General features: G+C 42.8%; 1 protein-coding gene and 1 long non-coding RNA gene across 2 annotated transcripts in view; one reads left to right on the top strand and one right to left on the bottom strand.

Moving 5' to 3' along the window:
* On the bottom strand, positions 1 to 22,196 carry LOC116705191 (uncharacterized). The gene is made up of 3 exons (XR_004335873.1): positions 22,149 to 22,196; positions 1,951 to 1,958; positions 1 to 11 (listed from the first exon to the last, which is right to left on the bottom strand). It is a non-coding gene; the product is annotated as an uncharacterized LOC116705191 (long non-coding RNA).
* arfgef3 (ARFGEF family member 3) overlaps positions 1 to 26,198 on the top strand; it is an 83,306-nt gene extending 57,108 nt beyond the window's left edge. Inside the window, 13 exon segments of the mRNA XM_032541139.1 lie at positions 772 to 948; positions 3,535 to 3,558; positions 3,561 to 3,578; positions 3,581 to 3,647; positions 4,608 to 4,710; positions 8,376 to 8,507; positions 10,261 to 10,391; positions 11,337 to 11,555; positions 13,368 to 13,539; positions 13,879 to 13,980; positions 15,870 to 16,255; positions 17,384 to 17,882; positions 18,497 to 26,198. Of these exon segments, the coding sequence (XP_032397030.1) occupies positions 772 to 948; positions 3,535 to 3,558; positions 3,561 to 3,578; positions 3,581 to 3,647; positions 4,608 to 4,710; positions 8,376 to 8,507; positions 10,261 to 10,391; positions 11,337 to 11,555; positions 13,368 to 13,539; positions 13,879 to 13,980; positions 15,870 to 16,255; positions 17,384 to 17,882; positions 18,497 to 18,688 (2,222 nt within the window). The 3' untranslated portion in view covers positions 18,689 to 26,198.
* The last annotated feature ends 325 nt before the right edge of the window (positions 26,199 to 26,523 follow it).

Here is a 26,523-nt window from a genome sequence, read left to right as displayed (position 1 = left end):
TCTTGAGTTTTCTCGGGCCAAATCGTTACTGGTCCAATCAGCGCACAGAGGGAGTGTCTGAGGACGATGACGTTGAGGTGGTGTGCTAGTCTGAGATGTAGTTCCATAAAGGCGGCGGAGAAGGATGCGAGCAAAGCCATCCGGTTCGTTATGGCAACGCTGCCAAATATCCAGAAGTTAAAGCCTGAGCAAGAACAATCTTAGCTGAGTTTTGTATGTGGCCATGATGTTGTGGCCCTCCCCCCCACAGGGTTCCATTCCACATCACAGAAACACACTCGCTGTGAATTCTCTGGGCAGACTTTGTACTCGGGAGCCGGCAGGGTAAAGACCGTTTAATGTCCGGTCCAACTGAGTCAGACATTTCTTGTTCTCACATGCAGCTCCGCTGGGTAATGTCTAGACAATTTCAGGTTTGCAGTGCATACGGGTAAAGCGGGACACAGACACACAGACATAGGTGGATTAGATTGTGTCTGACAGTGTAGGCAAACAGTGTAGGATGCAGGGCTATTTTTATACCACCCTTAACACAAAATCAAGGACCAAGGAGTTTTTATTTTACAGCCAAATGTTCTGAAATAGCCAAGTCTGTCACACATCTAATCGTCCTCGCTTCTGATGATCCTCTAAACCCAAACAACCATCTCCCGCTGCCTTTGCTCTCCTTCTGTAATTCACTGTTGCCAAAGGGATTTTCCAAATAATCACACATGCTTTACCTTACAGTCTAACTGGGTCTCCCCTCTCTCTCTCTCTCTCTCTCTCCAGGTCCTGGGTTTGCCATCTTCGCCGTCATCCAGCTGCTGCTTCCCGTGATGTCTCTGTGGCTGCAGCGTAGCCACGGTGACCACTCCTACTGGGATGTGGCGGCGGCCAACTTCAAGCACGCCATCGGCCTGTGCTGCGAGCTGGTGGTGGAGCACGTCAACAGTTTCATACACTCAGGTGAGACAGTGCGGGCATGTGCAGGAAGTGTCCGTGTGAAGGTTTTGGGGCAACAAAGTAGGGAACCGTTTCAGAATTAAATAGCACACCTAGAAAGGAAGTATTAGTCCTTAAGCTATCGCTAGCTAAGGCTGTTGGTGTCCCCTCTTGTTGCACTTGTGCACGACATATACGTCACAACCAAATGTTAGCGATTGGTTATGGCAGATCCAGAGTAGTTCTGGGCAGATCCAATAGTTTTAAACTTCAACAGAGTACCCGCATTCAAGGACATTAACACTTGTCAATGGAGAGTGGCCAGACTCTCTGGACAAATGTACGAGAGTCTGGTAGCACCAGGCTACCTATCATGTGCCTCCAGTGTCTGTCTGGCGTTTACGACCCCTGTGTTGCCCCCCCGAGACCGGGCTTTTTCACCGTGTATTCAGGGGGAAGGCAGCTAGCAGATCACGGAAAGATTCCTACAATTTGAGACAAAAATGAAATCACGCTGAAACCATGCAGGAACTCAGAGTGCATCTTTAATGCTCAAATGGGGCGGCAGTAGCTCAGTCCTCGGGGAGTTGAGTTGGGAACCGGAGGGTCACTTGTTCAAGTCCCCATGCGGACCAAAGTACAGAGTGTTGATTGGTAGCTGGAGAGATGCCAGTTCACCTCCTTGGCTTCTGGGCCCTTGAGCAAGGTCCCGTACCCCCCATCGCTCAGTGTGCTGGTCCACCACTGGCAGCCCCCTCACTCTGACGTCTCTCCATTTGTGCATGTATAGGACCTGAGCATGTGTGTGTGCATTTCAGGCATGTGTGTAGTTATTTCTAACAGAGTGAATTAAAAAAAAAATATATAAATAATTATTGTAGAATACTTTGAAAGTGTGAGTTGAAACCTTGCTGTTCCTGCAGCAACTGTTGGCTCGGATTTTTCATTCCACTTTGTTTGTGCTCATTTTAGCGCTGTACAAAAGCTCTGTGAAACGAACAATGGTTCAGTGTGTTACGTTTCCACAGTAGATTCTAGTACAGAGGTCACTAATAGGCGGACCGCGGTCCGGATCCGGACCCAGCCGCCGAACTGTCCGGACCCGGATCAAAATCCATACATTATTGAGAATTATTGACTTTACGGAGCGCTTCTATTTTAACCTGCGTAGCCTTTCTGGTAAAAGGTACTGGTTCAGCACTAGTATGCGTTGTAAAGTATGTCATGTGACGCTATTAAGCCAATCAAATCTGTGCATATCGATAACCGCTGCAACTCGAGCAGAGGTGAGATTACACCCAGGGAGAGACGAAACGAAAAAGAGACAATGTATTACATGGCGTGCTCTAAAAAAAGAAAAGTGGACAGCGAAAACAGAGCTTCAATCAAGAATGGACAGATCTTACATGTTCATTCTTCCACGGGCAGTTCAAAACCGGATGTCTCATATGTTCAGAGACTGTTGCAATTATAAAGCAGCAATGTGAAGCGCCACTATATGAGACAAAGCACAAATCTTTTGACCAAATATACCCATCGACATCCGGACTGAGAGCACAGAAAATAAACGATCTAAAAGCCCAATAGATCGACCAGCAGAACCTAACACATTCATTCACGCTCAACAACGTGCAAATGAATGTTCCCTTAAAGTTGCCTGGATTTTGGGATAAGGTTTTATAAATTAAATTATTAAAATAAATTTGGGAAGTGGGATATAAAAGGGAAAGAAAGGAAAAAGACGTGTTAAAGTGTTGAGATTAAATTTGTTCAAACTTAAGATGTAAAAGGAGTTAACAAAGAGTAAAGGGAAACTCAAGATATACTTTTTATTTCATTTTATAAAATTCAGCACTTATTTGAGATGTATTTATAATTTATTTTTAATGCAGCCTTTTTTTATTAAGTTTTTTTTAAATGTATTATTAGAGTACTTATTATTTATGATCCCTACAGTTCAATATATAAACTGAAGATAAATATTGTTAAAATATTATTGAATTGTACTTTTATTTTGAGTAGTTTGTTGACTAGGATACTTACATATTTTCATACAACTATTAGGCTGTGGTACTGAATCATAACGCAAGTTAGTCATTGTGATGTTGTGGACCTTTGCTTTTTGAAATCTTCTCCATCTGGACCTCTTGGAATTTTAATTGAATACCCCTGTTCTAGTAGGTAAAGTTTATTACATGAACCCCAGATAAGTTGAAAGGAACGGAGGATGAAGAGAGGGAAGTAAGAAAGGGACATGCACATCTGATGGAATTTGACGTTCTTGTTAAACCCTGATCACAGATCTGACGAAATGTTATTGTTATTGTTGAGCTTAAACAGTGAAGATAAGTAGAGCGTGACTGATGACTTGTTGTTCCACCGCCCTCCTTTAGGCAAATTAAATTGTGGCCACGCCATCTCGCCATGTGCTAACCACAACCTTGTTGTGTTGGTGTGTGTGTGTGTGTGTGTGTGTGTGTGTGTGTGTGTGTGGGTGTGTTGTGTGTGTGTGTGTGTGTGTTTGGGTGTGTGTGTGTGTGTGTGTGTGTGTGTGTGGGTTGGTGTGGTGGTGTGTGTGTGTGGGTTTTTTTCTGCCTTTCCTTTTTGCAGATATTGGTTACGAGTCTTTGATCAACTGATGTTGAAAGATCTGTTCAAGTTCTGGTGGCCTGTGTGTCTGAGCCTGCAGAGACCATCTCCAGAGTGGGCTGCTCCTGCATCAGGTGACAACACATTACTCTTGCTCTCTTCTCTCTCTCTCTATCTCTTCTATCTCTATCTCTTTCCCTCTCTCTTTCTCCCTCTCTAAATGTCTCTCTCTCTTTCTACCTCTTCTATGCTTCCTCTATTGCTCTCTCTTTCTCCCTCTCTCTCTCCCTATCTGTACTGTATTGATTGTATTTGGTTTTAATTTTTTTTGTCTGTTTGTTTGTTTTTTGGTGATCTGAAAATGGTCCAATAAAGGGACTTAAAACCAAACCTTTCACTCTCCCACCTCTTCTCTCTCTCTCTCTCTCTCTTCTCTCTCTCTCCTCTCTCTCTCTCTCTCTCTCTCTCTCTCTCTCTCTTGTCATCTCCCTCCCTCCCCCTCTCCTTCTCCCTATCTCTCTCTCTCTCTCCTTGTGGTCCTGGGTTAAACTGAAGCTGAATGTTTAATGGTTTTACATCATAATCAGTTTCAAGTTGTATATTGTTGTTGCACTACAATAACAGAGAAGCAGTCGTCTAACAATGCTCATTAATATGTATTATGTTTTTAAATCAATGTGTAAAAAAGGGAAAAGACACACAATAGTGCTAAGTAGACTTGATCACTCTTCTTAAAGAATAAGGCTTGTGGCGGTGTGTGTGTGTATATATATATATATATATATATATATATATATAATATTATATATATATATATATAATTTGTGAGCCAATTTTTTTGAATATGCCTTTAGTAGGAAACAATGGGATGTACATTGAGTGTCACTAATAGCGCAGGGTGGTCAAGTTCTACGAGGCAGCCTAATGCATTGTTGTTGTTTTTTATAATAATGATGTATACTTTATTTTTTGGCATTTATTGAGATATTTTTAGATCATAGTTTGGACAATGTGTTACAAAGTAGGTTTTTGTCTGACACTGGCACAGGTACTGAAATTATCTCTCACGGTCGTTTCTATTGTTCCCTCTCCAGGTATATTTTGGTCACAGTGGGTCCAGTGTTCACAGAAGAAATGTGGCGGCTGGCCTGCTGTGCTCTGCAGGACGCTTTCTCTGCTACGCTAGAGCCTGTCAAGGTACACACACACACACACACACACACACACACACACACACACACACACACACGCACACACACACACAAGCGAAAGTGCAGGCAGTTGCAGATTAAGTAGTGTATAAAAAATGCTCTCGTGTCACAATTCAGCGGACACACAAATGTAAAAAGGTAAAAAAACATACAGATTTAGAAACACACTCCACAGGGCGGTCCCACAGTGAACCGCATAATCCATCCCCAATCTGAAGCTGCTGGTTGGGACAGAAGTAATCTGAAAGCCTTTGCTGTTAATTCTGTCAACATGCTGCCACTCCACGTTAAGCTTGATAACCCCAGTTACCCACACACACACACATACGCACACACACACGCACCGAGAGACTGCTGCTGCTGTGAGCAGCCGATGTTTCCTCACTGGGTCACTGTTTTTTTTTTCTGTTCCATCTCTCTTCTCTCCGCTAAACTGATTAATGGTACCATGGCGTGAAAATGTCACTTTATGACCATTAATATGAGTTCCCCCAGCCTGTCTATGGTCCCCCAGTGGCTAGAAATGGTGATAGGTGTAAACAGAGTCCTGGGTATCCTGCTCTGCCTTTGAGAAAATGAAAGCTCAGATGGGCCGACCTGGAATCTTGCCTCTTATGACATTGTAAGTGGCAAGGTTACCTCCCCTTTCTCTGCTCTGCCCACCCAGAGAAGTTGGCTCACCCATGCGAGAGAGCATCGTGGCTTTCAAACAAGCAAAGTGGCCTCCTCCACACCGCCTATATAAAAGCATCCAAAGAACATCATGTCATGGGACCTTTTAAAGAAAATGCTGCCTCAAAGCTTTCATATCTTCACTAGGTAATCCAAATTGTTTGTCTGACGTACGCACATGAATGCAGCTAAACGCTTAACATACAAGAGCTACAACCAGCATTTTGGATCAAATTTCGGCTCCAAATGTGTCTGTGATCTCAGGTAGCATACTTGCGCGTGAGGGCAGTCTAGTGTTAAAGGTTTGTGTCACTATGCAGTTTGCACTGAATGTTCTTTTTCAGTTAGTTTAATATTAGCCTTTACACAATGTCATCTGTTTATTTATTATTTATAATATGTTCATGTTGTGGCAAGAAGGTTTCTCTTTTTTGATAATTTTGGCTCATTTGGGATTGATACCAACCCGGAGCATCTGACTGCATACCTATACCTATACCCTGTTTCTGTCATTTTCTATGGGAAAAAAGTAAATCTATCTCTGATTCCAGCATCTTAAATGTGAATATTTTCTAGTTTCTTCACTCCTCTTTATGTGTGGACTAAGTTGAACTGGGGTCCAAAACATGCTGAGTAATACTGTTAGAGACAATTTCCCAGTTTGCTCAGCTTTGTGATACATGAGGAGACTATGTCCATTTGTGAATGTTGGTACCTGCTGGGGGGATGTGCTGGTGTGTGTGCACATACGAGGGTGTGTGTGTGTGTGTGTGTGTGTGTGTGTGCGTGTGCTTGTCAGTAGAGGTGACATTGGCAGGCATTTTATTGGTCGATGTTTTGTGTTCATGCAGTCCTGTGGCAACTGACTGACTGCAGCTAAGCTGCTTTACAGCTTAGAACCACATCTGTGTGTGTGAGTGTTGATTGATGATTTTAGAGCTGTAACTGACCACATGAGTTTTGTGGTTATGGGAAATGTGATGTCTTTTGTTTTATTCTTTGACCATTTATGAACTTCAGCTCACTGCTTTGGCGACCACTTCTTTCACCAAATCAAATTCAAGTGTCTACAGCTTGTCCATTAATCACAGAACGGTTTAAGTCTGAGATTCTTCTCACCCTCCTGACCCAGTAGGAACCTCGCAGACCGCTCCGGTCAGCTGGTTCTGGATGACCGGCTGCTCCCAGGGTCAGAACTAAACAAGGGTGTAGCTGCTTTCAGCTTCTACGCTGCTAAATGGGCTAAGACCTTCTTTCAAATCAAATCCGAGCTAAAGAGCTACTGGTTTACCATTGCTTTTAAGTCATTATATTTTCAATCAAATGTACTTTGTTAGTTTTTTTTTATTGTTTTTATTCTGTGCTTTTGCTCAGAGGCGGAGGGGCCATCGGGAGTGCCAGGACTTTTCCCGGTGGTCCGGTAGGGTTTCGAGGCTGCGAGGTCCGGTCTGATAATCAGGGTTCATACGTTTGAAAAAACCTGGAGAAGTTATGGAATTTGAAAAATGCAAATTCCAGACCTGGAAAGGTTTTGGAAAAATAAAAAGACCCAGAAAGTTTTGGAAAAGTCATGGATTTTTTTTTTTTAACAAAGCATAATAATATGTGATTAATGAAAAATGTAAATACACGTCGTCTTAATCTTGATGTTCTCTTTTTGATTTCCACTATGAACTACATACATTGTCATTCATTTTATTGTTAAACCTCTGAGGGTAAACGTTAACACTGATCTTTATTCTTAGTGTATAATGTGGACTAAGATTTTTAGGAATACATAGTCATGGAAATAGCCAAAAAGTCATGGAAAAGTATTGGTTAAAATGCGTATGAACCCTGGATAATAGTTATACATTGCAAGTTCTGAGCAACACCGCCTGGCGGCCTGGTGTGCGGCCGTCGCCCGCTGGTCAGACCTGTACGACAGGCTGCAGCACCCTCTCATTTCAATACTAACAGGCTAGTCAGAAAGCAGCAGCAGTCACAACCATGTCTAGGAGTTTAAGAAATATAGGGGGTAGAGTTTTTTTAGGGGCTTTTCCGATATATCTGAACATCCCTAGTCCAAACATACTGAACCTACAACATATACGTGAATAAAATGAAATGAAAATATGGCCAAGAGCGTTTGGATCTGCCAGGGAAAAGCTGTGCATAAGTACCCGGGTGCAGCTGTAATAACTAAAGAGAACATCTAGTGTTTGAAGGACAACGGCAGCCCTTAGCGGAAAGCTGACAGTCAATCCCTAACATGCCGCTTTGCTTTCACACACGGCGACACTTGACTTTTGACTGGGTTTTATAGGAAAGCTGATTTTTCTATAAGCACTGCAATCAGGTCACACTCATATAGTATAATCCATATACTGTATGAAACAATGAAGCAGGAAGGAAATTAAAAGAAATTTGTATCCGCTGGCCAAAGTTGATTGAATTACTTACCAGCTCTTGCCATTTTACCAGACACTGTATAATATAATGGTATTAAAAACATAGATAAAGTCTACGTAATGTGTAGTGTAAGATTTATGTATTTATAGAATATATAGAGAGTGATATATAGAGTGAGACTCATTGTCCTCTACTGTTTGTCCGAGTGTTCCAGTTAACACATACCTCCTATTAAATAAGTGTGCAACAGATGCAAGATGAACTGAGTGATGACATCCCTCTCTTTCTCTCTCTTTCCCTCTCTCTCTCTGTCTGTCCCTGTCTTGCTGTCTCTGTGTCTTTCTCTCTCTCTCTGTCTGTCTCTCTCTCGCTCTTTCTTTCTCTCTGTGTGTCTCTACCTTTCTCTCTATGTCTGTCTGTCTCTCTCTTTCTCTCTCTCTATGTCTGTCCCTCTCTCTGTGTGTGTCTCTCTCTACCTCTCCCTCTCTGTGTCTCTCTCTCTCTTTGTGTGTGTCCCTCTTTGTCTCTCTCTCTCTCTCTGTGTCTCTTTATCTCTCTCTCTGTCTCTTTCTCTGTGTCTCTCTGTAGAACCTTCTGGCATGTTTCCACAGCGGTTCAGACAGTTTTTCTGGAGACGCCTGTGAGGTAAAGGTGGCCGCTCCGTCCCACTCTGCTGCAGCTGAGGCGGAGTACTGGCGGATCAAGGCAATGGCTCAGCAGGTCAGTAGGACTTAATGCTTTAGTGCTTAACTTTTTGATTTTAAAGAATGTCTGTTACATTCAAGCCATTACCGCGACCATCCGCTCTACACAACTCTCTCTGGATTTCCAGTATGACTATGTGGCGTCCAGCGGCTTTCGCACGCAGAAAATTAAGTGACTATAATGACCTCTTTTGAGAGTCCATTATGTTATTTTAATCCCCCGTGTCCTCCTTGGTTACTAGAAACTGTGTGGAGGAGGGGTGGGGGGTGGTGTGCGATCATGGAAGACTCCTATCTTGTATCATGTGGTAGCACTTAGAATTCCTCACGGTGGCGACAGAAATTACGCATTGTAGCTTTAATTACAGTGACCTTTGTAGTTTATATGCTCTAGAGTTCAACAGGGTGGTTCTGGAAGTAAAAGTACCGTTGATTTTAGGATTTAGATTATCAGCCAATATGTCTAAACCATCCAAGGCAGACTGACCACGAGCTTTGAGGTTGTGTAACGAAGGTTTTCTGCTCTTGAAGAAGCTAGAAGTCAGTATAAAATCATACTTGTTATAAAGCGCCCATATTCTGTTCGTTTTCCGGTTCATAATTGTATTTTGAGGAGTGAGACATCTCACTTCTATACTATCTTTGTTGGGAGCTCCACATGCTCAGTAGCTAGGTAAGATCCAATCAGCTAGATAACGCCTTCTCCATCTTTGGTTGGGGTTAGATTAGCTGGGAGACTTCTTCTAGACAAGGGCCACTTGGGGAATACCGGCAGAACAGGGACAGGAAGTAGTTCTTTTAGAGATTATGTTGAACTAGTGTGTGTTGTAGCAGTGTTTTGCCATTGAGAACGAGCTAGCATGCTAGCGCTAGTGTGTACTACGGTTAGCCACCTTGTCTAGTAGAAAGCCGTGCAGATTTTGAACAGCTCACCCGGAGACTGAAGGCAGAGGACATTTTCTTAATGTGGGCACTTTAAGAAAAACTGTTTTTATCCGGGATGTTATTGAGAAAAACTACCTCTATCCACACTTCTAAGCGCAACAGCGACGTCTCTGATTAATGGAACTCGCTCTCACCACCGTAATGTTTACTGAACTCGTGAACAGCTAGCCTGCTTCTACTATCAAAGTCTATGAAAGATGCTGTACACTGTCTTGTGCCTTTGCCTTTTTTGCCGTTTTCAAATTTGTTCTTTTGCGCCGGTTGAGCTCTGTTGAGCTGTATAGAGCCGATCAGTGAAGACGTCCAGCTCTATTATGTCCAATGTTCATTGGGCTGTTATTTTTTTTTTAAACCATAAAGGTACATTGCAATCTGTATGGTCTCCTTTTCAAAAAAAATAAATAAGAAAAAGAATTATAAACCAATTTGAAAAAGTTTATGAATTAAGCATGAATTACCTTCATGTGTTGCTGCTTTGACATAATTATTGTGCCATTTTGACCACAGATCTCTCATTTTTTTAATCTCAAGAGGCCATCCTGGTTAAAAATATAGGGTGTAGTTTCTGTCGCCCCAATGAGAAATCCTAAGTAATGACAACAACACTGTTGTTGCGTCTACATGATACAAGCCTTCTGTGATCGCACAACAAACAAGGCGTTCATTAATATCAAAAAAGATAAACGCACTAAAGCTTTAAGTAAAGATCACATAGAAATATGTTTTAAATGCACAACTTAAACATCAATAAGCAAAAATATGCAGCTTTATTATTACAACTGACTACACTGTGGTAGGACTGACATGTCCTCTCTGTGTCTAAGGTCTTTATGTTGGACACCCAGTGCTCTCCGAAGACACCCAACAACAAGGAGGGCTTTGAGCACGCTCAGTCCTGCGTTCTCATCATTGAGCTGCCGACAGACCAGCAGTCCAATGGACACACACAGAAGAGGTAGACAACACACACACACACACACACACACACACACACATTGGCCTACTTTATGGTAATGAGCCATGTTCAGCAAAAATTATGACAGACAGTTTTGCAACAAAATGTATTTTGGTTTGAACATTTAAAACAGCCAAATTACTCACACCCAACTCTCACTAACTGTCTTTGCTCTTTTTTCTGCTGCGCTTCCAGGAAAATTGGGTAAGGCTGTGACATCTGTGACTTTGTGCTCGTCAGTTTTAACAGTATGAAAAATGTCCACATGTAGAGTCTAGTGTGTCTCTGCATGCAAACTAAGTTTTCACCTGTACAGCTGCACAGTGGGGAGAAAGTAGTTTAGTGTGATACATTTCTTTATTGGTGTTATGAGATGTGATCCTGAAATTTAAGTTGAATTTGCTGTTTAGTGAAAGGAAAAGGATGTGCAATCTATTTTTTTAATTAAGGTCATGGTAGTAAATGGAAAAGGAAATCATATTTTCCACATGTCTTTTATGGGTTCTGCGTTCTGACAATGCGGCCCCTAATTGGAAAAACTGTAATTAAACAAATATGGTGTGTGTGTGTGTGTGTGTGTGTGTGTGTGTGTGTGTGTGTGTGTGTGTGTGTGTGTGTGTGTGTGGATGTGTGTGTGTTGTGTCGCTGGGGTGTGGGTGTGGGTGTGTGTGTGTGTGTGTGTGTGTGTGTGTGTGTGTGTGTGTGTGTGATATTGGTTTTGCCTGTAGTGTCTCTGCTTATTTATAACGTATTTTAGCTCCTCTAAAAGCTAAATAATTTTGTTTCAGAAGCCAAAATACAGTAGCTGTTAAATGGGTTTATCAAAGCCTGGTTACATAAAGAAAGTTGTTATTTCTTGATTGCGGCAAAAGATTGTCCTAAGTCATTTACAAACAAAGTAAATGTGAGTGGACCAGCATCCATCCCTGTTTCTGAATCCTGCAGGATCCCCTTCAGGACCATCGTGGTGAGCCTGCTGTCGCATCAGGTCCTGCTCCAAAACCTCTACGACATCCTGCTGGAGGAGTTCGTCAAGCATCCCGACGGAACCGAAAGTGTCACCCCTGTGACCTCTGACCCCAGCCGGGCCACGGCAGGCTTCCTGCGCTACATCTCCATGACTAACTTAGCCATAATCCTGGATCTGCTGCTGGACTCTTACAGGTGACTGCAACAATAAAATCAGCCATACATTCCCTGGGGTCCTAAAAAGTCTTGAAAACTGTAAAATTTCTAAATCAGAGCACGTTTTTCTCCCATCCAGGAAAGCTGTGTAAACTAACCAGACCCCCCCCCCCCCTACAGTGCGGTGGAGGAAGTTTTGGCATTAATAATAATAAAGTAAACTTTTTTAATTCCGCAAGGGGAATTTACAATGTTTTCACTCTGTTGTTATTACACACAGGCCTGAATTACACACACATGCTTAGCACCTATACATGCACTAATGGAGAGATGTCAGAGTGGGGGGGCTGCCCATGGAAAGGCGCCCCGAGCATTTGGGGTTTTGGTGCCCAGGAAGTGAACTGGCACCTCTCCAGCTACCAGTCCACCCACCACCATACCAACCCTCCCGTTCCCAACCCAACTCCCTACTGACGGAGCTACTGCCACCCCACTAAGATTTTTTATTTGACTATTAAGAGACTATAAATAATTTTAAACAGGCCTTAATTTTTCTATGTCCATGCAACACTATCTCTAATGCTTTTTTTTTGTTTTTATTCCATGGTGTTGTAGTTCTTTTATCTTTGGTGTTATTGGCGCAAATCTCTTTCAGATTGGACCACAGACATAAAATGGTTTAAATTCTTCGGCTCTGAAGGGAAGTGCATGTTTAGCAATACTGAAAAAAACTGAATTTAGGGCTTAGTTGATGTTGTGATTAAGGTCTTAAATTTCATTCATAATGGTCTTAACAAATCTAAAATTTGACTTGGTGAAACCTGCAGAAACTCTGCATATATTTAGAGCTGTAACTATTTCAAATGTTTCTATAGAGTAAATTGTCATAGAAGTCATTGCGATTGACAATACTTCTGTCTCTCTCAGTCAAACTTTTACTTTTGAATGAGTCCCAGATTGTAATTGTTGTTATGTCATTGTTATGTGACCCAGATAAGGTAATAACACAAGTGCACCTGGAGAAGGCACTCCATTGGTCTCCTGCTGAGAACCATGGCCTCAGATTTAAAAGGTGCTGATCCTCATCCAAGCCGCTTCACACTCGGATCCCATCAGGACCACATCATCTGCAAAAAGCAGAAATGAGATCCCCAGCCTACCAAACCGCAACCCTTCCCCACCCCGACTACTCCTCGATATCCTGTCCATGAATATCACAAACAGGATTGGTGACAAAGCGCAGCCCTGGCGGAGGCCAACCCTCACCTGAAACAAGTCCAACACCCTGTCCTAACACAGCTCTCGCTTTGGTCAAAGAGAGATTGGATGGCCCTGAGAAGGGACCCCCTCACTCCATACTCCCGCAGAACCTCCCACAGTATCTCTGGGGTGACCAAGTCATACGCCTTCTCCAAATCCACAAAACCCATGTAGACCAGTTGGGCATACTCCCAGGCCCCCTCCAGGATCCTTGCAAGAGTGAAGAGCTGGTCCGTAGTTCCACGACCAGGACGGAATCCGCTTTGTTCTATCTTTGTTGCGCTTTGTTTGTACTATCGGCCGAGCCCTCCTTTCCAGCACCTTGGAGTAGACTTTACCAGAGAGGCTAAGAAGTGTGATTTCCCCAGTAATTGGTACACACCATCTGGTCCCCCTTGTTGAACCGGGGAACCACCACCCCGGTCTGGGATGACATTTACCATCAACAGTAATACCCCTTAGGACTAATGTCAACAAAGATGACATGCACATGATATGCGGATGACAGTGTCATATGAATCGGTAATCCGGCTGGTAGTAATGTTGATCAGCTTCACACTCGGACTAATATCCTGATCTCTTCTTCTGCAGGACAGCGCGGGACTTTGACACCCGGCCTGGTCTGAAGTACCTGCTGATGAAGGTGTCGGGGGTTTGTGGCGCAGCTAATCTTTACCGTCAGTCCGCCATGAGCTTCAACCTGTACTTCCAGGCCCTGCTGTGCGCCACACTGAGCCAGGCCGACAGCATGACCGCACAGCAGGTAGAAACCCAATAATTAAACTTCTCTGTAGTTTTTAAGTGAATGTTAAAAACCTTTAGTTTAAAACTGCATTAATATATTTTAAACCTTTTATTTAAAAAATTGTTTTTTGTGAAACTCGTTGTGACATACCCACAGAAGGTTACCACCTGACTCTGAAGTTCCCCTCAGCAACACAGAGTCTTTTAGGGTCTTTTAACCCTCATGTCCTCGGGTCAAATTGACCTGTTTTTCTATATCAATGTTCTTTTTAACTACCTAAAATATGATATGATTGATTCTTTGGCAAGTACAAATCTCTACTTTCTCTTTCACATTTGAACCTTTCATCGTATTAAGGTGAAGAGGATGCTGTATGAGGAAGAGGAGGGGAGCTCTGACTCTTCTCACCCTGGCTCTGCTTCCTCAGAGGACGAAGACATCTTTGAAGAAACAGCGCAGGTGAGACGCGCACACACACACACACACACACACGCACGCACACACGCACGCGCACACACTAAATTTCAAGGAAAACTAATCAACTGCACAGAACATGGTTTGTTTTCCTGCAGACAAAGAACATTGTAGAAAGGATAAGCAGCAATAGCCACAAAAGTTCTAAAGAAAATGTTGGTAGTATCGAAAAGCTACCAAGATTTAAAAGTAGTGTATGACTTTGTTTTTTATCTGTAACACTCCTATTTTAATCTGGAAACCTATAGGGGTGGGAATCACCAGACGCCTCCCAATACTAAATCATCACGATACTTATGCCACAATACAATATTGTTGCGATTTTAAACATATTGCAATATTTTGCGATATATTGCAACTTACAAACTTTTTTACAAACTTACCAATTTCAAATGACGTCCCAGAAAGGAAACTTTGTCAACATCTGTTTTATCTAAAAAGATACATTTCTCTGTTTGTTCATATCACTTCAATTTTCTTTCATTCAAAATGGGATTGTCAAGCAGACAAACTGACCAACACATATATAATAAAAGATCCATACTTGGCGCCTGGGTATCGATACAGTATTGCCACTGAAAATATCTGGATACTATCCTGAATCGATTTTTTCCCCCACCCCTAATAACTTAATATTTTTAATCCATTTATCCTATTCTTCTGTGTCAACTTGACCCTGGCCATAAACCTTTTATGTAACTAGTTTTTTTCTGCCTACGTGGGGTTTTGAACAATATCTGTAAGTCACTCCAACGACCTGTTATCTAATTGTTTGGAAGAGCATGAGGGGTTTGAGTGACCTTAGATGGGGATGATGGTTGCTGGGATGTCCAATGAGAAGTTTGGGTCTGTTTAGTGTGGCTATGGGTAGAAGGACCAAATCCCAAAGGAAGGCCAGTCATTGTTCTGCAGAAGAATACTCAGGGTCTTTCGATTAAATAAAGATTTTATTATTGCGCCATCCGGTCTCCCTGAAGATTCTTTGATTCGCAAAATCAGCTTAAAGAAAATCCACAACAGTAGCATCAACCATACGGGTTCCGACAGCATAGCTGCTTCAGAGCAGAGAGGGAAAGGGACCGTCATTTTGCTTCATGTCTCATTCACCGTAAGCAAACACCTAATACTATCGTATTGAATGTTAAAAACAACCATGACTACTGTTAGCAATGCGGTGGACACTCGCACTGAGCTCAGGCCCCGTACACGGGAGGGGTAGAGTACACGCAGCGGGGCGAGGCAGCATTTCATTGGTTCTTTCCAAGCGGAGCGTGTTTTTACAGGATTACAGCAGCTACAGACGACAGTCATTTTTTGCTCCTTTTCACAGCCCATAAGTTGTTTTTGCCGTCGTGATGGAAAGAACATTTCAAACAATGTATAAAGAAGTGAATGTCACCAGCCCAGCCTTCAAAGGTTACACTGATTGACAGGTGACCACAGAAACAAAAATAAATAAATAATAAATGACAGACTTGCCAGGTTTAGAACATCTTCTTTAATAGTTCATTTGTTCCAGTTTATCAATCCCAGTCCTCAGAGGGTTTCCGGAAGCTTTCACCTGGTAATGTAACAAGGAAGAAGAATTTCTAATGGCCTAATATTAAAAACCCAAATCATCCACTTTACCCTTATGTGCCGAAACTGTATTGTTGTTTTAGTTGTCCGAATTTGTCCAGTCCGTATCGATGTCCTGTACAAATGTTTGTCCCAACGTTCTGTAACCACGTTAAATGTTTTATGTTTCTGCAGAACAAGAACCTGCCGAAAACCAGTTTTTAAACTGAGTCAGGCCCATTTATATTGTAATGTGATGTTACTTTTTAACCTTCCCGTATAATCAATATGAACAACTCTGTGTTTTTTTGCGGCAGGTCAGCCCTCCCCGCGGCCGGGATAAGCGCCACCACTGGCGGGCGCCCGTCCCTTCCCTCAGCGTGCAGCCGCTGAGCAGCGCCGACTGGGCCTGGCTGGTCAAGCGCCTCTACAAGCTCTGCTTGGATCTGTGCAACAGCTACATTCAGATGCACCGCGACCTGGAGAGCACGCTGGAGGACATGGCGCTGCTGAGGGGAGGAGCGGGAGGTGGGGGAGATCATGTCTTCTTCCTGCCCCTCTACCAGTCGGAGACCTCCACCCCAACGTCGGCGGGCGGGCTGTCGGCGCAGGGGACGCCGTCGGAGGACGGCGGGTACAGGTGTCAGGCGGCGGACAGGGCAGCGTCGCCGGCGGACACGCCCACACCCAGCCCAGGATTCAGGTCTGACATTAGTCATATGACACAAGCAGTTATTGGCTCCTTATAATGGCAACTTGTCTCCACACTGTCAACTCAGTGGTGAAATGGAACATCCTGCGATGGACCTGAGGTGCTTTAATTTTGATCGTAACAGCTATCTACACCTGCAAGGGGTGGGAGAAAAAAATGACGATTATTTAAATCGATTTTGGCCCATTGTCAATCATTTTTATTCATTTTTATAGCCCCTACCTAAAAAATGTTAGTGGCTCAGGCAGAAAATGTAGGTGCACAACTTAAATCGACCTGCAACGCAATTTTTCACATTTTCACTCTTTCCGTTTTTTTTTGTTTACACTGAAAAAACTTCCATGGAAACGGGGAGTATCTAGGTTAACTAAGACCCAGTGTGGGTCTCCACTCTCTGCTGTCACATTTCTACCTCTCTCACCCAAGTGAGGGAGCAGTACAGCAGCAAGTTTCAGAGCTGACGTAGTATCTCAACCAGCTGAATTCTCGCAGCCAGTCTAGTGAGTTTGGTCCTTTTTCGCCCCACACAAACCTCTGACTCTGAATCGTCATCCGACTGTGACACCCTAAACTCTGGCACTAGCACGCTAGCCGCATGCAGGTCAGAAGAGCGAGTCAATAGTTTGCTTGCTCATTGTTGTGATATCTGTCTCCTTCCAACACGTTCACGCACGCTCTGTTATCTCTAAGACCCTCCCCCTCCACACATTAACCTTAGCCCTTACAGTGGCCATTCCTTATCATTCTCACACTCCTTGGCCTGCCACAGATTTTGTATTTATTGCCCCTTACACGTTTAATGCAAAAAATAACAATAAAAAAAAAGTGGGTGTCTGTATACGATCTGTCCTGCACATGATTTTTTGCGATTTTTTTTTTTTTCGCAAGCAGCGTTATGTCCCTTTTGAGCCATAATTTGAAGTTGGACAAAAATTGAATAAATTGCAATATATAGCAAAATATCGCAATCTTTTCAAAATCGCGATATTATATATTATCTGAGGTGACAGGTACAAGATCAGTGATAACATCGTACCGTGGGGGCGTCCGGTCAATCCTACACCTATTCTCAATCCGTCACCTGTCCAATTAAAGCAACCCTTTCCTCTCTCTTCGCAGCTGCACGGGCAGTCTGCCCAACCAGTTTAGGTCCGGCGGCGAGAGGAGGGACTCCGGCCTCACAGGAAGCTCTGCAGGCGCGGCTCCTGTCAGCGCCGGACCGGGAAGGAGAAAGGAATGGTGGGAAAGCGCCGGCAACAAACTGTACACCATCGCCACGGACAAAACCATCAGCAAGCTGATGATGGAGTACAAACGCAGGAAACAGCAGCAGCAGCAGCCGCAGCAGCAGAGCCACGTCAACCTGTTCATGAAGGAGCAGGGCCGTGCAGCCGGGGCAGCAGGAGGAGTAGGAGGGGGGGGCGGGGAGAGGAGGGCCCCCATGGAGCCACAAAGGGCCCCTCAGAGGCCCCAACATCTGGTGGACCAGCAGGGTCCCGCTCTGAGGCACTCGGTCAGTGCGGGGCCGGAGGTTCTGAGGCAGGATAAGAGACCCCGGTCAGGATCCACCATCAGCTCCCACAGCATCTCCCTGAGGGACTCCGAGGCTCAGATACAGGTACCTCGCGCCGGGCATTACAGTAGAAAAGAGAAGTTTTAACGAGGGGTAAGGCACAATATCAGTTTTTTTTTCCTACATAGAGACATTTTTGGCTCCCCCGCGAAAAGGTTTTAGCCAGCGCCAATACAGCTTTGACTTCCAGCGGTCGACTCCCCCCCCCCCTGATATATATGACGGCAGTAAAAAAGTGAGACAGTAAATCATAACCAGTTGAGAACTTGTTGTAGTCCCTGCAAATAGTTCTGTGTTTTGGTGCAGTCGGTCCTTTGCCTTTTTACAGTTTTTTGCATAATTTATTTATCTAAAGACCTTTCCACAAAAACTCGGTGCGTGAAAATGTATTTGAAGCTCATCATTTCTTGGTGGACGACCCCCAGACAAAACGAAATTTACTGATATTTCAAAGTGTGCCACGATACAATTTTGCTTTGATTCAGTTCAGGAGCCTGCTACCGATACGAGTCAATACATAAACCCATTTAACATAATCAGTTACGTTTATATATATTTACAAAAATCAACTTAAATATGATCTGATAATTTCCTTCCTGAGCTCTTCTAGATATTTCAATTACAAACAAACTCTTGTAATAAAAATCTCTCTCTTGCAGGCGTGGACCAACATGGTCTTGACTCTCCTCAACCAGGTCCTCCTGCTGTCAGATTCCTCCTTCCTGGCGCTCCAGCCGGCGCTCTACCCCTGCCTCAGCCAGCTGTCCTGCCATGTGACCGACGCCCGCGTCCGCCAGGCGCTGCGCGAGTGGCTGGGCCGCGTCGGCCGGCTCTACGACATCGTCGTGTGACATTGCAGCAGAGAAGTGCAAAAAAAAAAAAAAAACACCGGGCGAAAGAGCGCAGTCTGTCGGTCAGTGAAGGACGTAAGCAGATGAATTAGATCGGTTTGATGCTGTCCGTGCGGCGGTGCCGCTGTGCGGTAGATTGTAAAGGGTTTGATTGGCTGATGATGCAATGCAAAGGCAGACTGTGACATCATAATGTCCCAATACAACTGGTGGAACAAGCTTGATGGAGCGATAAATGGTTGGTAGTCTCGGATGGATTTGTGGCATTTTTGAAGAACAATGGCGAACATCGTCCTTTGTCTATACTAGAAATGCTTTGAGAGGTGAATGTGCCTAGTTCTGCCTCTTGTTCTTCAGTTGAAGTTGTTCATTGTCCACACACATACACACGCACTCTCTTTAAAGCTTTTAGTATGATTCCTTATTAGTTTGAAAAACAGATTGCTCCTAATCTTGTCACCGTGTTGTCATAACGCCAAAATATGCTTCCACTAAGGTCATAAATAATGACATTAATGTGGATACAGACACAAAGGTTGATTTATGGTTTTGCGTTGAATCTACGCCATAGGTACGTACATAGGTAGGCGTATTAGGGATGTCACATGAACCGGTACTTTGGTACCAAGTCTGTACCTGTACCCCTCCTTTGCACAGCAAAACCGTGACAGAAAGTTGAGAGAGATAAAAAAAAAAAAATGACACTGAAAAAAGAGGGACATGACACCCAAGACGATTGTGATTGGTTTAGAGAAATGCCAATAAACCAGAGTTTTTCTCTCATCCCAGAATGTTGTGTGGGCTAGCCAGACCCTCCTCCTAAGTGCTGTGGAGGACGGTCTGTCAAAGCGAGACTAGATTTTTGGTATTGTGACCTCCCTAACGCGTAGAGATACGCGCATATAAGATGCTAACAAGAGACTTCTGTCAACACAGTACAAAAGGACCTGCTTAAAAAAGTTGGTTCACTGCTGGCTACAAGTTAGCATCAAACACAACAAAGGATGTCAGTTGAATGGTGTTTTGAGCTAACGTTACCAATCAAACAATCATAGCCAGATAGCTACAACGTTAAAATACAACGTTAACATTGTGTTAACACACAACATAACGCAGTTACATCTGAGCATGCACGGTTCAAATCTGCACTCAACTCCCATTGGGCAGTGACACTCCCCACACACACATTCCAGCTCTGCTATTCTTTTAAAGATATACGCTAAAACGACGCAAACACACCAGCGCACAAGTTCAGCCAATGTACAACCATAAATCAGCCTTTAGTGTGCACATATGCAATGAATTATTAGTTTTGTTGTCCGCTTGCGTACTTTTTCTTTGACCGCAGCAACACTTTTTAAAAAGGGACTCTGTGGAGTTTCCTACACAAACAGCTTTATTTACATTCAGTTCCTTAATACACTAGTGTCAACAACTGTTGGTGAGTTCAATAATATAAAATGAGATTGTTACAGCTGTCTATCCGTTTGATGTTTCAGCTGTGTGTTTCAAGGCTTCCTTACACTGGACATGTGCTCAGTAGAGCAAAGAAAAGCTGAGACTCGCTCACTGAAACCAAACTTCTACAGGACATGTTCGTTTTAAGGGAAATGTTTGTCTATGTTTTTTTGAACCCTGATGTGTATTTGCATTCAGAACCGCGGCGAGCCGGCTAATTTCTCAACATGTGATGCATGATGATGCAAGGAGCAAAGAAAAGCCACGTCTCAGTCCTGCCCCACTGTCTGTGTCTGAGTAATAGTGGCGGCGGCAGATCACTAGCATCACAACTCCAGATTAAATTTGGTCACTGTGTTCAAAGTTGAAAATGCAAAAAAAATAGATTTCCTCAGACTCAGAGAGCGAGGAAACCTTACATCCAAGACGGTTGTATATGAGCGTTTGTCGCTGCCCTGCATTCTCTACGTCCAGCTTTAAGTACTGGTCCGTCTCATTGACTTTCATCTAAATGTCTTTGTTTATTATTCACTCGTAAATCCTTCTGGAAAAAAGTAACCAAAAAACACACATAAAGTATTTGTATTTTAACGTTGAATGCCTATAATATATTACATGTTATTTTTCCTGGTTATGTGTGTTACATGTAGTTCTGTAAATGCTTCATTATTTAAGATATTTAATGTGTCATATTGAGCATCTTCTATTTTTTTGAGAGTCTGTTTTCGTATTTTATTGATGCAGTATGTGCCTTTACTGACAGACAGCCAGACACTATCAGGTCGGGGGTTAGATTCCAGGGTTTCCGCAGAATCTTGAAGTCTAAAATTTGAAAATCAAAATTTTTGGCCTTAAAAAGTCAAAAATTAGCTGAAGTATTGTGTCCATGGTCTTAAATTCTTTTAAACGTTGTCATTTCGTTGTACTTTTATGTCGTGATATTGGTCTTATATTTTCATTCATGAAAGTCTTAAAAAGGTGTTTAAAAAGTCTCAAATTTGACTTGTTGAAACCTGCAGAAACCCTGGATTCCCACAGAGGCTGTCAGAGCTAAATATGCAGCCGCTTTAGACAGTTTGATTGGTCCGTTAGTATTTACAAGGTTTGACATCAGATCGTAAAAACGCCGACGTTAATACTTGAGACCAGAGCACGAAGTTTCAAATGTTTGGGTTGATTCAACTTCAAGAAATGTGTCATGTTCACAACATTATCAGCCATTTTGTATCCTTGTTCAATGACCAAATGCAACTTTTACACACTAGGCTCCAATTAATGCTTACATGGTTATAGATTTCTCTTTTTTTGCATTAATTGATTAGTCATTTTAGTTCATAAAATGTCCCAAAAATCCCCGTCCAAATGTCTCAGCGCCCAAGGCGATGCCTTCAAATATCTTCTTATGTATGATCAGAATACAAAGATATTAAAAGGTATAGTAAAGTATGTTAATCCAATACACTCTTTGTCACATTCAGTGAATATCTCCTCATGGGTCACCTAGCTTTCTGTTCTTTCTTTTTAATTTCTGTGTGCGCTGGAAAAGACCCTAGAGCCCTGGCTGTGTAGATGGAAAAGGAGAAGGCACGATACCTGGCGGATAAAAATACTATGACGTTGACATGACGAGGCGGGATATGACGTTGATGACGGTTCCTTTATGCACGGCGTGACTCCACGTTGTGCATCACACACCGTATCATAGAGGACAGTTCCGGCAGTTGAACCATGAACGCTGTGTTTGAGCCATGTTACTGATGTAAACTGTCTGTATATTTACAAAGTTCTCAATGCTTCGGTTTACATGTAGGGACCATCATCATGCTACCGTTGAAGTGTGGTGCTATTTTGAGCCTTGATAGTGGTTTGAAATAGTGATTTAGCCTATGCCCTGAATGCTAATGTTAGCAGCTGTTCACCGGTTTGCGGTAGCTAGGTTTAAGCTAGAGACACATTCGATTAGCATGAAAACGGATCCTAGAAAACGATTGACACGGTAGACATATGTTATTAACCCCTAGGCTCATTTTGCGCCGGAATTTTCCTTTAAACAATACTTTCAAAAATAATAAAAAAATATATATATATATATATATATATATATTTTATATATAATATAAGGTATATCTCACTGCAGGGATTCCCATCATCAACCCACCTTGTTTTAATCTAACCTGTTCTAAACTAATCTGACCTCTTTTGGGACTGGGACTTGAACCTCTTTGGGCTCGGTCTTGACGAGTCCTGGTCTTGGACTAGACAAGGGTTGACTTGACTACTGCCCTGGTTTTCTACCACAAGACTAAACACCTAATATAAAACTGAAAACTTTAATTGTGGCCCGCATTAAATCATTAATTTGAACTGAAATTTTCTGACGTGGTTATAATTCAGCTTTTTTTTTTTTTAAATGGACAAAAAACATTTAATACCCAGCTATTCAATAAATATGGCAAAAATAATGACTTTAACATTTTCAGATCAGTATCATGGATTGTGCAATGTAGGTCATTATACACATTTATACTAGTCTTTTGTTCTTTTTAATTATCTTTAAATAATTTTAAAAAAGGATAGAGGGGATGTTTTCCACAACTTTTGGAAAAGGATTTTAATATTTTTTGCTGCACAAATGAATTCCCATTTCTAGGACTCTTTCATGAGTCCTAGAAAGAGGCAAGGGTGGGGCTGGAAGGGTGGGGCACGCGGTGGCACCCCCCCCCCCCTGAAATATGATTCCCCCCCCCCCAAATCCATTGGGCCAGAGTACTGTCAATCTGACAATTTTGATTTCCATTGGAATAGAGTCACTCGGCTGCCTGTTGTGCCAATCTTCCCAGCCGTTGTCACATGACCAATTAGCGTTTCCATGGTGACAATCCCAAATTCTGATTCCTGGAACTGTTTTTTAAAAAAGTGTCAGACAGAGCCCATAGAAAATGTGTATTGTATTCATATATACAATTTGCTTAAGTGAAACTATAATCATGAATTTGATGTTTTATTAAGCAGAATTACATTATGTTGCATCATATCCAATATTTCCTATATTTCTAAGCAGATTCACCGATCCCCCCACCCCCGAATCACCCCTGGAAAGAAGTCATTTTCCGAAGACATTTTCACAGCATGTGCTGGTCTCGTTGCCGGTGTCCTGTCCCGTCTCTGCTGTCTCTCGGCCCCTCGCAGTGTCCCTGACCTGTTCCTGTTTGTCCCCATTCCCCTGCCGTCCCAGGGCGGGCAGCGAGTGGACAGATGTTCCCGGCCGTCAGTGTGATCAGCAGTGCAGGGGAGGATTTAGTTGGTGTTAATTCCATGCCAGCGCTTCCATCTAAAAAAACAAAAAAAAAACAGTCGACTAATATGTCGGTATCATGCAACAACAGCGCGTCGATTTCTGCTCCGCTTGGTTTTCTTTCAGTCAATCGCTGCGGTGATTATCCCGCTGTCAGTCTAGAATATTGTTTGTGTTTCTTGTGTTAAAGATGACAAAACTCTTTGTCCCAGTTTTGTACATTTGACACATAGCGCAGGGATTACGATCGAATCCTGAATGCGGCACGCTCAAGATCAGCACGAGCACGCTCAAGATCAGCACGAGCACAAACTTCATCTGCACTCTAAGCAGATTTCATGCACTTGGGGATACGGGTCAATACGGAAGAGATGTCCCAAATCCCTCCATTGTCATAGCATCACCAGAAAGCGTTTTATAACAAAGTCTGCAGGCTTTTTAAAGCTCTGATTGTAAAAGCTCCTTCTTCTGTTCGGGTGCTGGGAAACTGTAATCGCATTTGAACTAATAATTTACAGTAAAAATCATCTACAGTTTAGTGTCTTATGGTACAGTCCGGGGATTACTGGGACAGATTGAAGGCAGTGACCTAGTACACTTGCTTTGCTCAGAGCTCAGACTGATTGCTAGTGTATCTAAAAAAAAATATATATATAAGAGACTTCAGATACAGTATTAGGGACCACTAAGGTCTATATAAAAGAGGGACTTCAGTACAGTATTAGGGACCACTAAGGTCTATATAAAAGAGACTTCAGATACAGTATTAGGGACCACTAAGGTCTATATAAAAGAGACTTCAGATACAGTATTAGGGACCACTAAGGTCTAATAAAAGAGACTCAGATACAGTATAGGGACCACTAAGGTCTATATAAAAGAGATTCAGATACAGTATTAGGGACCACTAAGGTCTATATAAAAGAGACTTCAGATACAGTATTAGGTACCACTAAGGCCATATAAAAGCATTTGAAGAGCACCATGTCATGGGACCTTTAAGAAGGATCGCTACAGTCGGCAGCGGAGGAACAAGCTACAATGTCAGCTAATAGGGCAGTTGTCCAGCTTGTGTTTACCTTCACAATAGTGTTGGTTTTGCCGCTGACAGGCTCAAACCCTTTCATACTCTTGAATATTAATCTGAGGAGGTTGACCTTTTTGTTAAAGAGTAAGATCCTTTGTTTTGACGGTCAGTTGACGACAGGCAAGAATTTACAATTCAGATTCGACTATGAAAATTCTTAGTCGGGCACGCCCCTATTTATTGGCCTGGATCCCATTGGACTAGATGTTATAGAAGAAAGGACTCACTGCCATCGTGGGTTACCCTCAGCACAGAACACAGCAGGCAGACAGTACAAACAACATTTATTCTCTCTGACTGCTCTCACTTAACGACTACAAACCGTGCTCCTCTGACGGCCAGGCTACTGGTAACTACTGGTAGTTTTTAACAAAAACGGTCTCCAGGTCTGGTCCCTTCTCTGTGGGGTGTGACAGCCAAAAGAAGGTCCAGCACGCTTTAACCCTCCTGTTGTCTTCGGGTCAATTTGACCCATTTTTAAAAAAAAGTTTGTTCCATAGAACTTTTAAGTTAGGGTGTTTTATTCAATTTTACAGCATTAGAATTTTTTTTTTTATAAAAGTGAGTTGAAAAAAGCCCAGAAAAAATTGACAAAAACATCGGAAAAAGTGACAAAACACTTGGGAAAAAGTGACTAAGGCATCAGGGGAATGCGACAAAAGTGTCAAAAGACGACCAAAACAAAAAAAGTCAGGAAATGCAGGAAAAAAATCACCAAAACATCAAAAGAGTGACATTAAAAATCAAAAAAATATACAACAACGGCGGAAAAAGTGACAAAAGTGTCAAAAAATGATCAAAAACGTCAAGGAAAAAAAAGAAGTTGCACGGTCGGGAGGAAAAGAACGCAAGGGTTAATTAGCACAACAATTGACAACCGAGACAATCGACTCCCCTGGCTCTCTTGCTCCCCCCACCTCCCTCCACTGCAGCTGGTTGCAGACCACGCCCACCTCCAGATTCCATATTGCTGAGCTTCATAACTTTATCTTCCTACACCTTTGTTTCCTTTTTTAAACTGCACCGTAGTTTAAATGCCCCACCTAAACTTGAACCACTGACAACGACAAGATTGTTTACCTGCATACAGTTAAGTGTAACTAGTTTCATCGCTCCAAAGACAAAGTGTTGATTTGTCTGTGTGTGTGTGTGTGTGTGGGGGGGGGGGGGGGGGGGGGGGGGGAGAGACCACAGAACATGTAATCTGGTTGACTTGGACAAAGTGGACTATTGAATTACATTCACACTGTGTGTCCCTTTGAATGACACAAACTCATGCGTAGAAGACACCGTGAATGGTTTGTGTGGGATTTTTAGTCTGTAAATGAATTTGAATTGTATAAATGCACGATGTGTCCATCAGTATCTCTGCAGGTGAATGTGCAGAAGGTTCCTGACTATGAACGAAGGCTTTCTGCACACTCCTTCAGGGGGTTAGTTTGCTTCCTTTGCTGACCGTGAACGCACCGCTGCTGGACCGGCATCGGCAGGTCAGCTAATGTACTGTATGTCGTGACTGTGATTTCTAAAAGTGTAACTTTTTTCTGCTTTTGATATCAAAAAAAAAAAAAAAAAGCAAAGTACCTATTATCTCTCCTTCTGAACTTTCTAACCTGCTCTGGCTTTGCCTGTCTGCTCTGTGTGTTGAACAATAAAAGCAGTTTATCTCATGTGTTCACAGCTGTGATGTACTGTTTAACATCTCTACATTTACGATAGGCTAGTCCACACAGCTTTCCAGGATTGGAGAAAAACGTGCTTTGGTTGATTGGCATTTCTTTCAACCAATCACAATCATCTTGGGCCATCTTGGGGGGCTAAGTGACGGACGGAGCAACGGTGCCTCTGCAAAATATGCTGCGTTCCAGGCAACCTGTAACCTGGTGTTTTTACAACCTTCTACCCGCAAAATTGTCCTGGAACGGCAGTCAAACCCGTAACTTACTACCAGATTGTTGTACTCCGTTAGTTTTTAGACATAGACGTAAACAACAA

Source organism: Etheostoma spectabile, chromosome 17 (genome assembly GCF_008692095.1).
Source record: "Etheostoma spectabile isolate EspeVRDwgs_2016 chromosome 17, UIUC_Espe_1.0, whole genome shotgun sequence".
Classification (NCBI taxonomy): Eukaryota; Metazoa; Chordata; class Actinopteri; order Perciformes; family Percidae; genus Etheostoma; species Etheostoma spectabile.
This window is presented reverse-complemented; position numbering and strand designations above follow the sequence as displayed.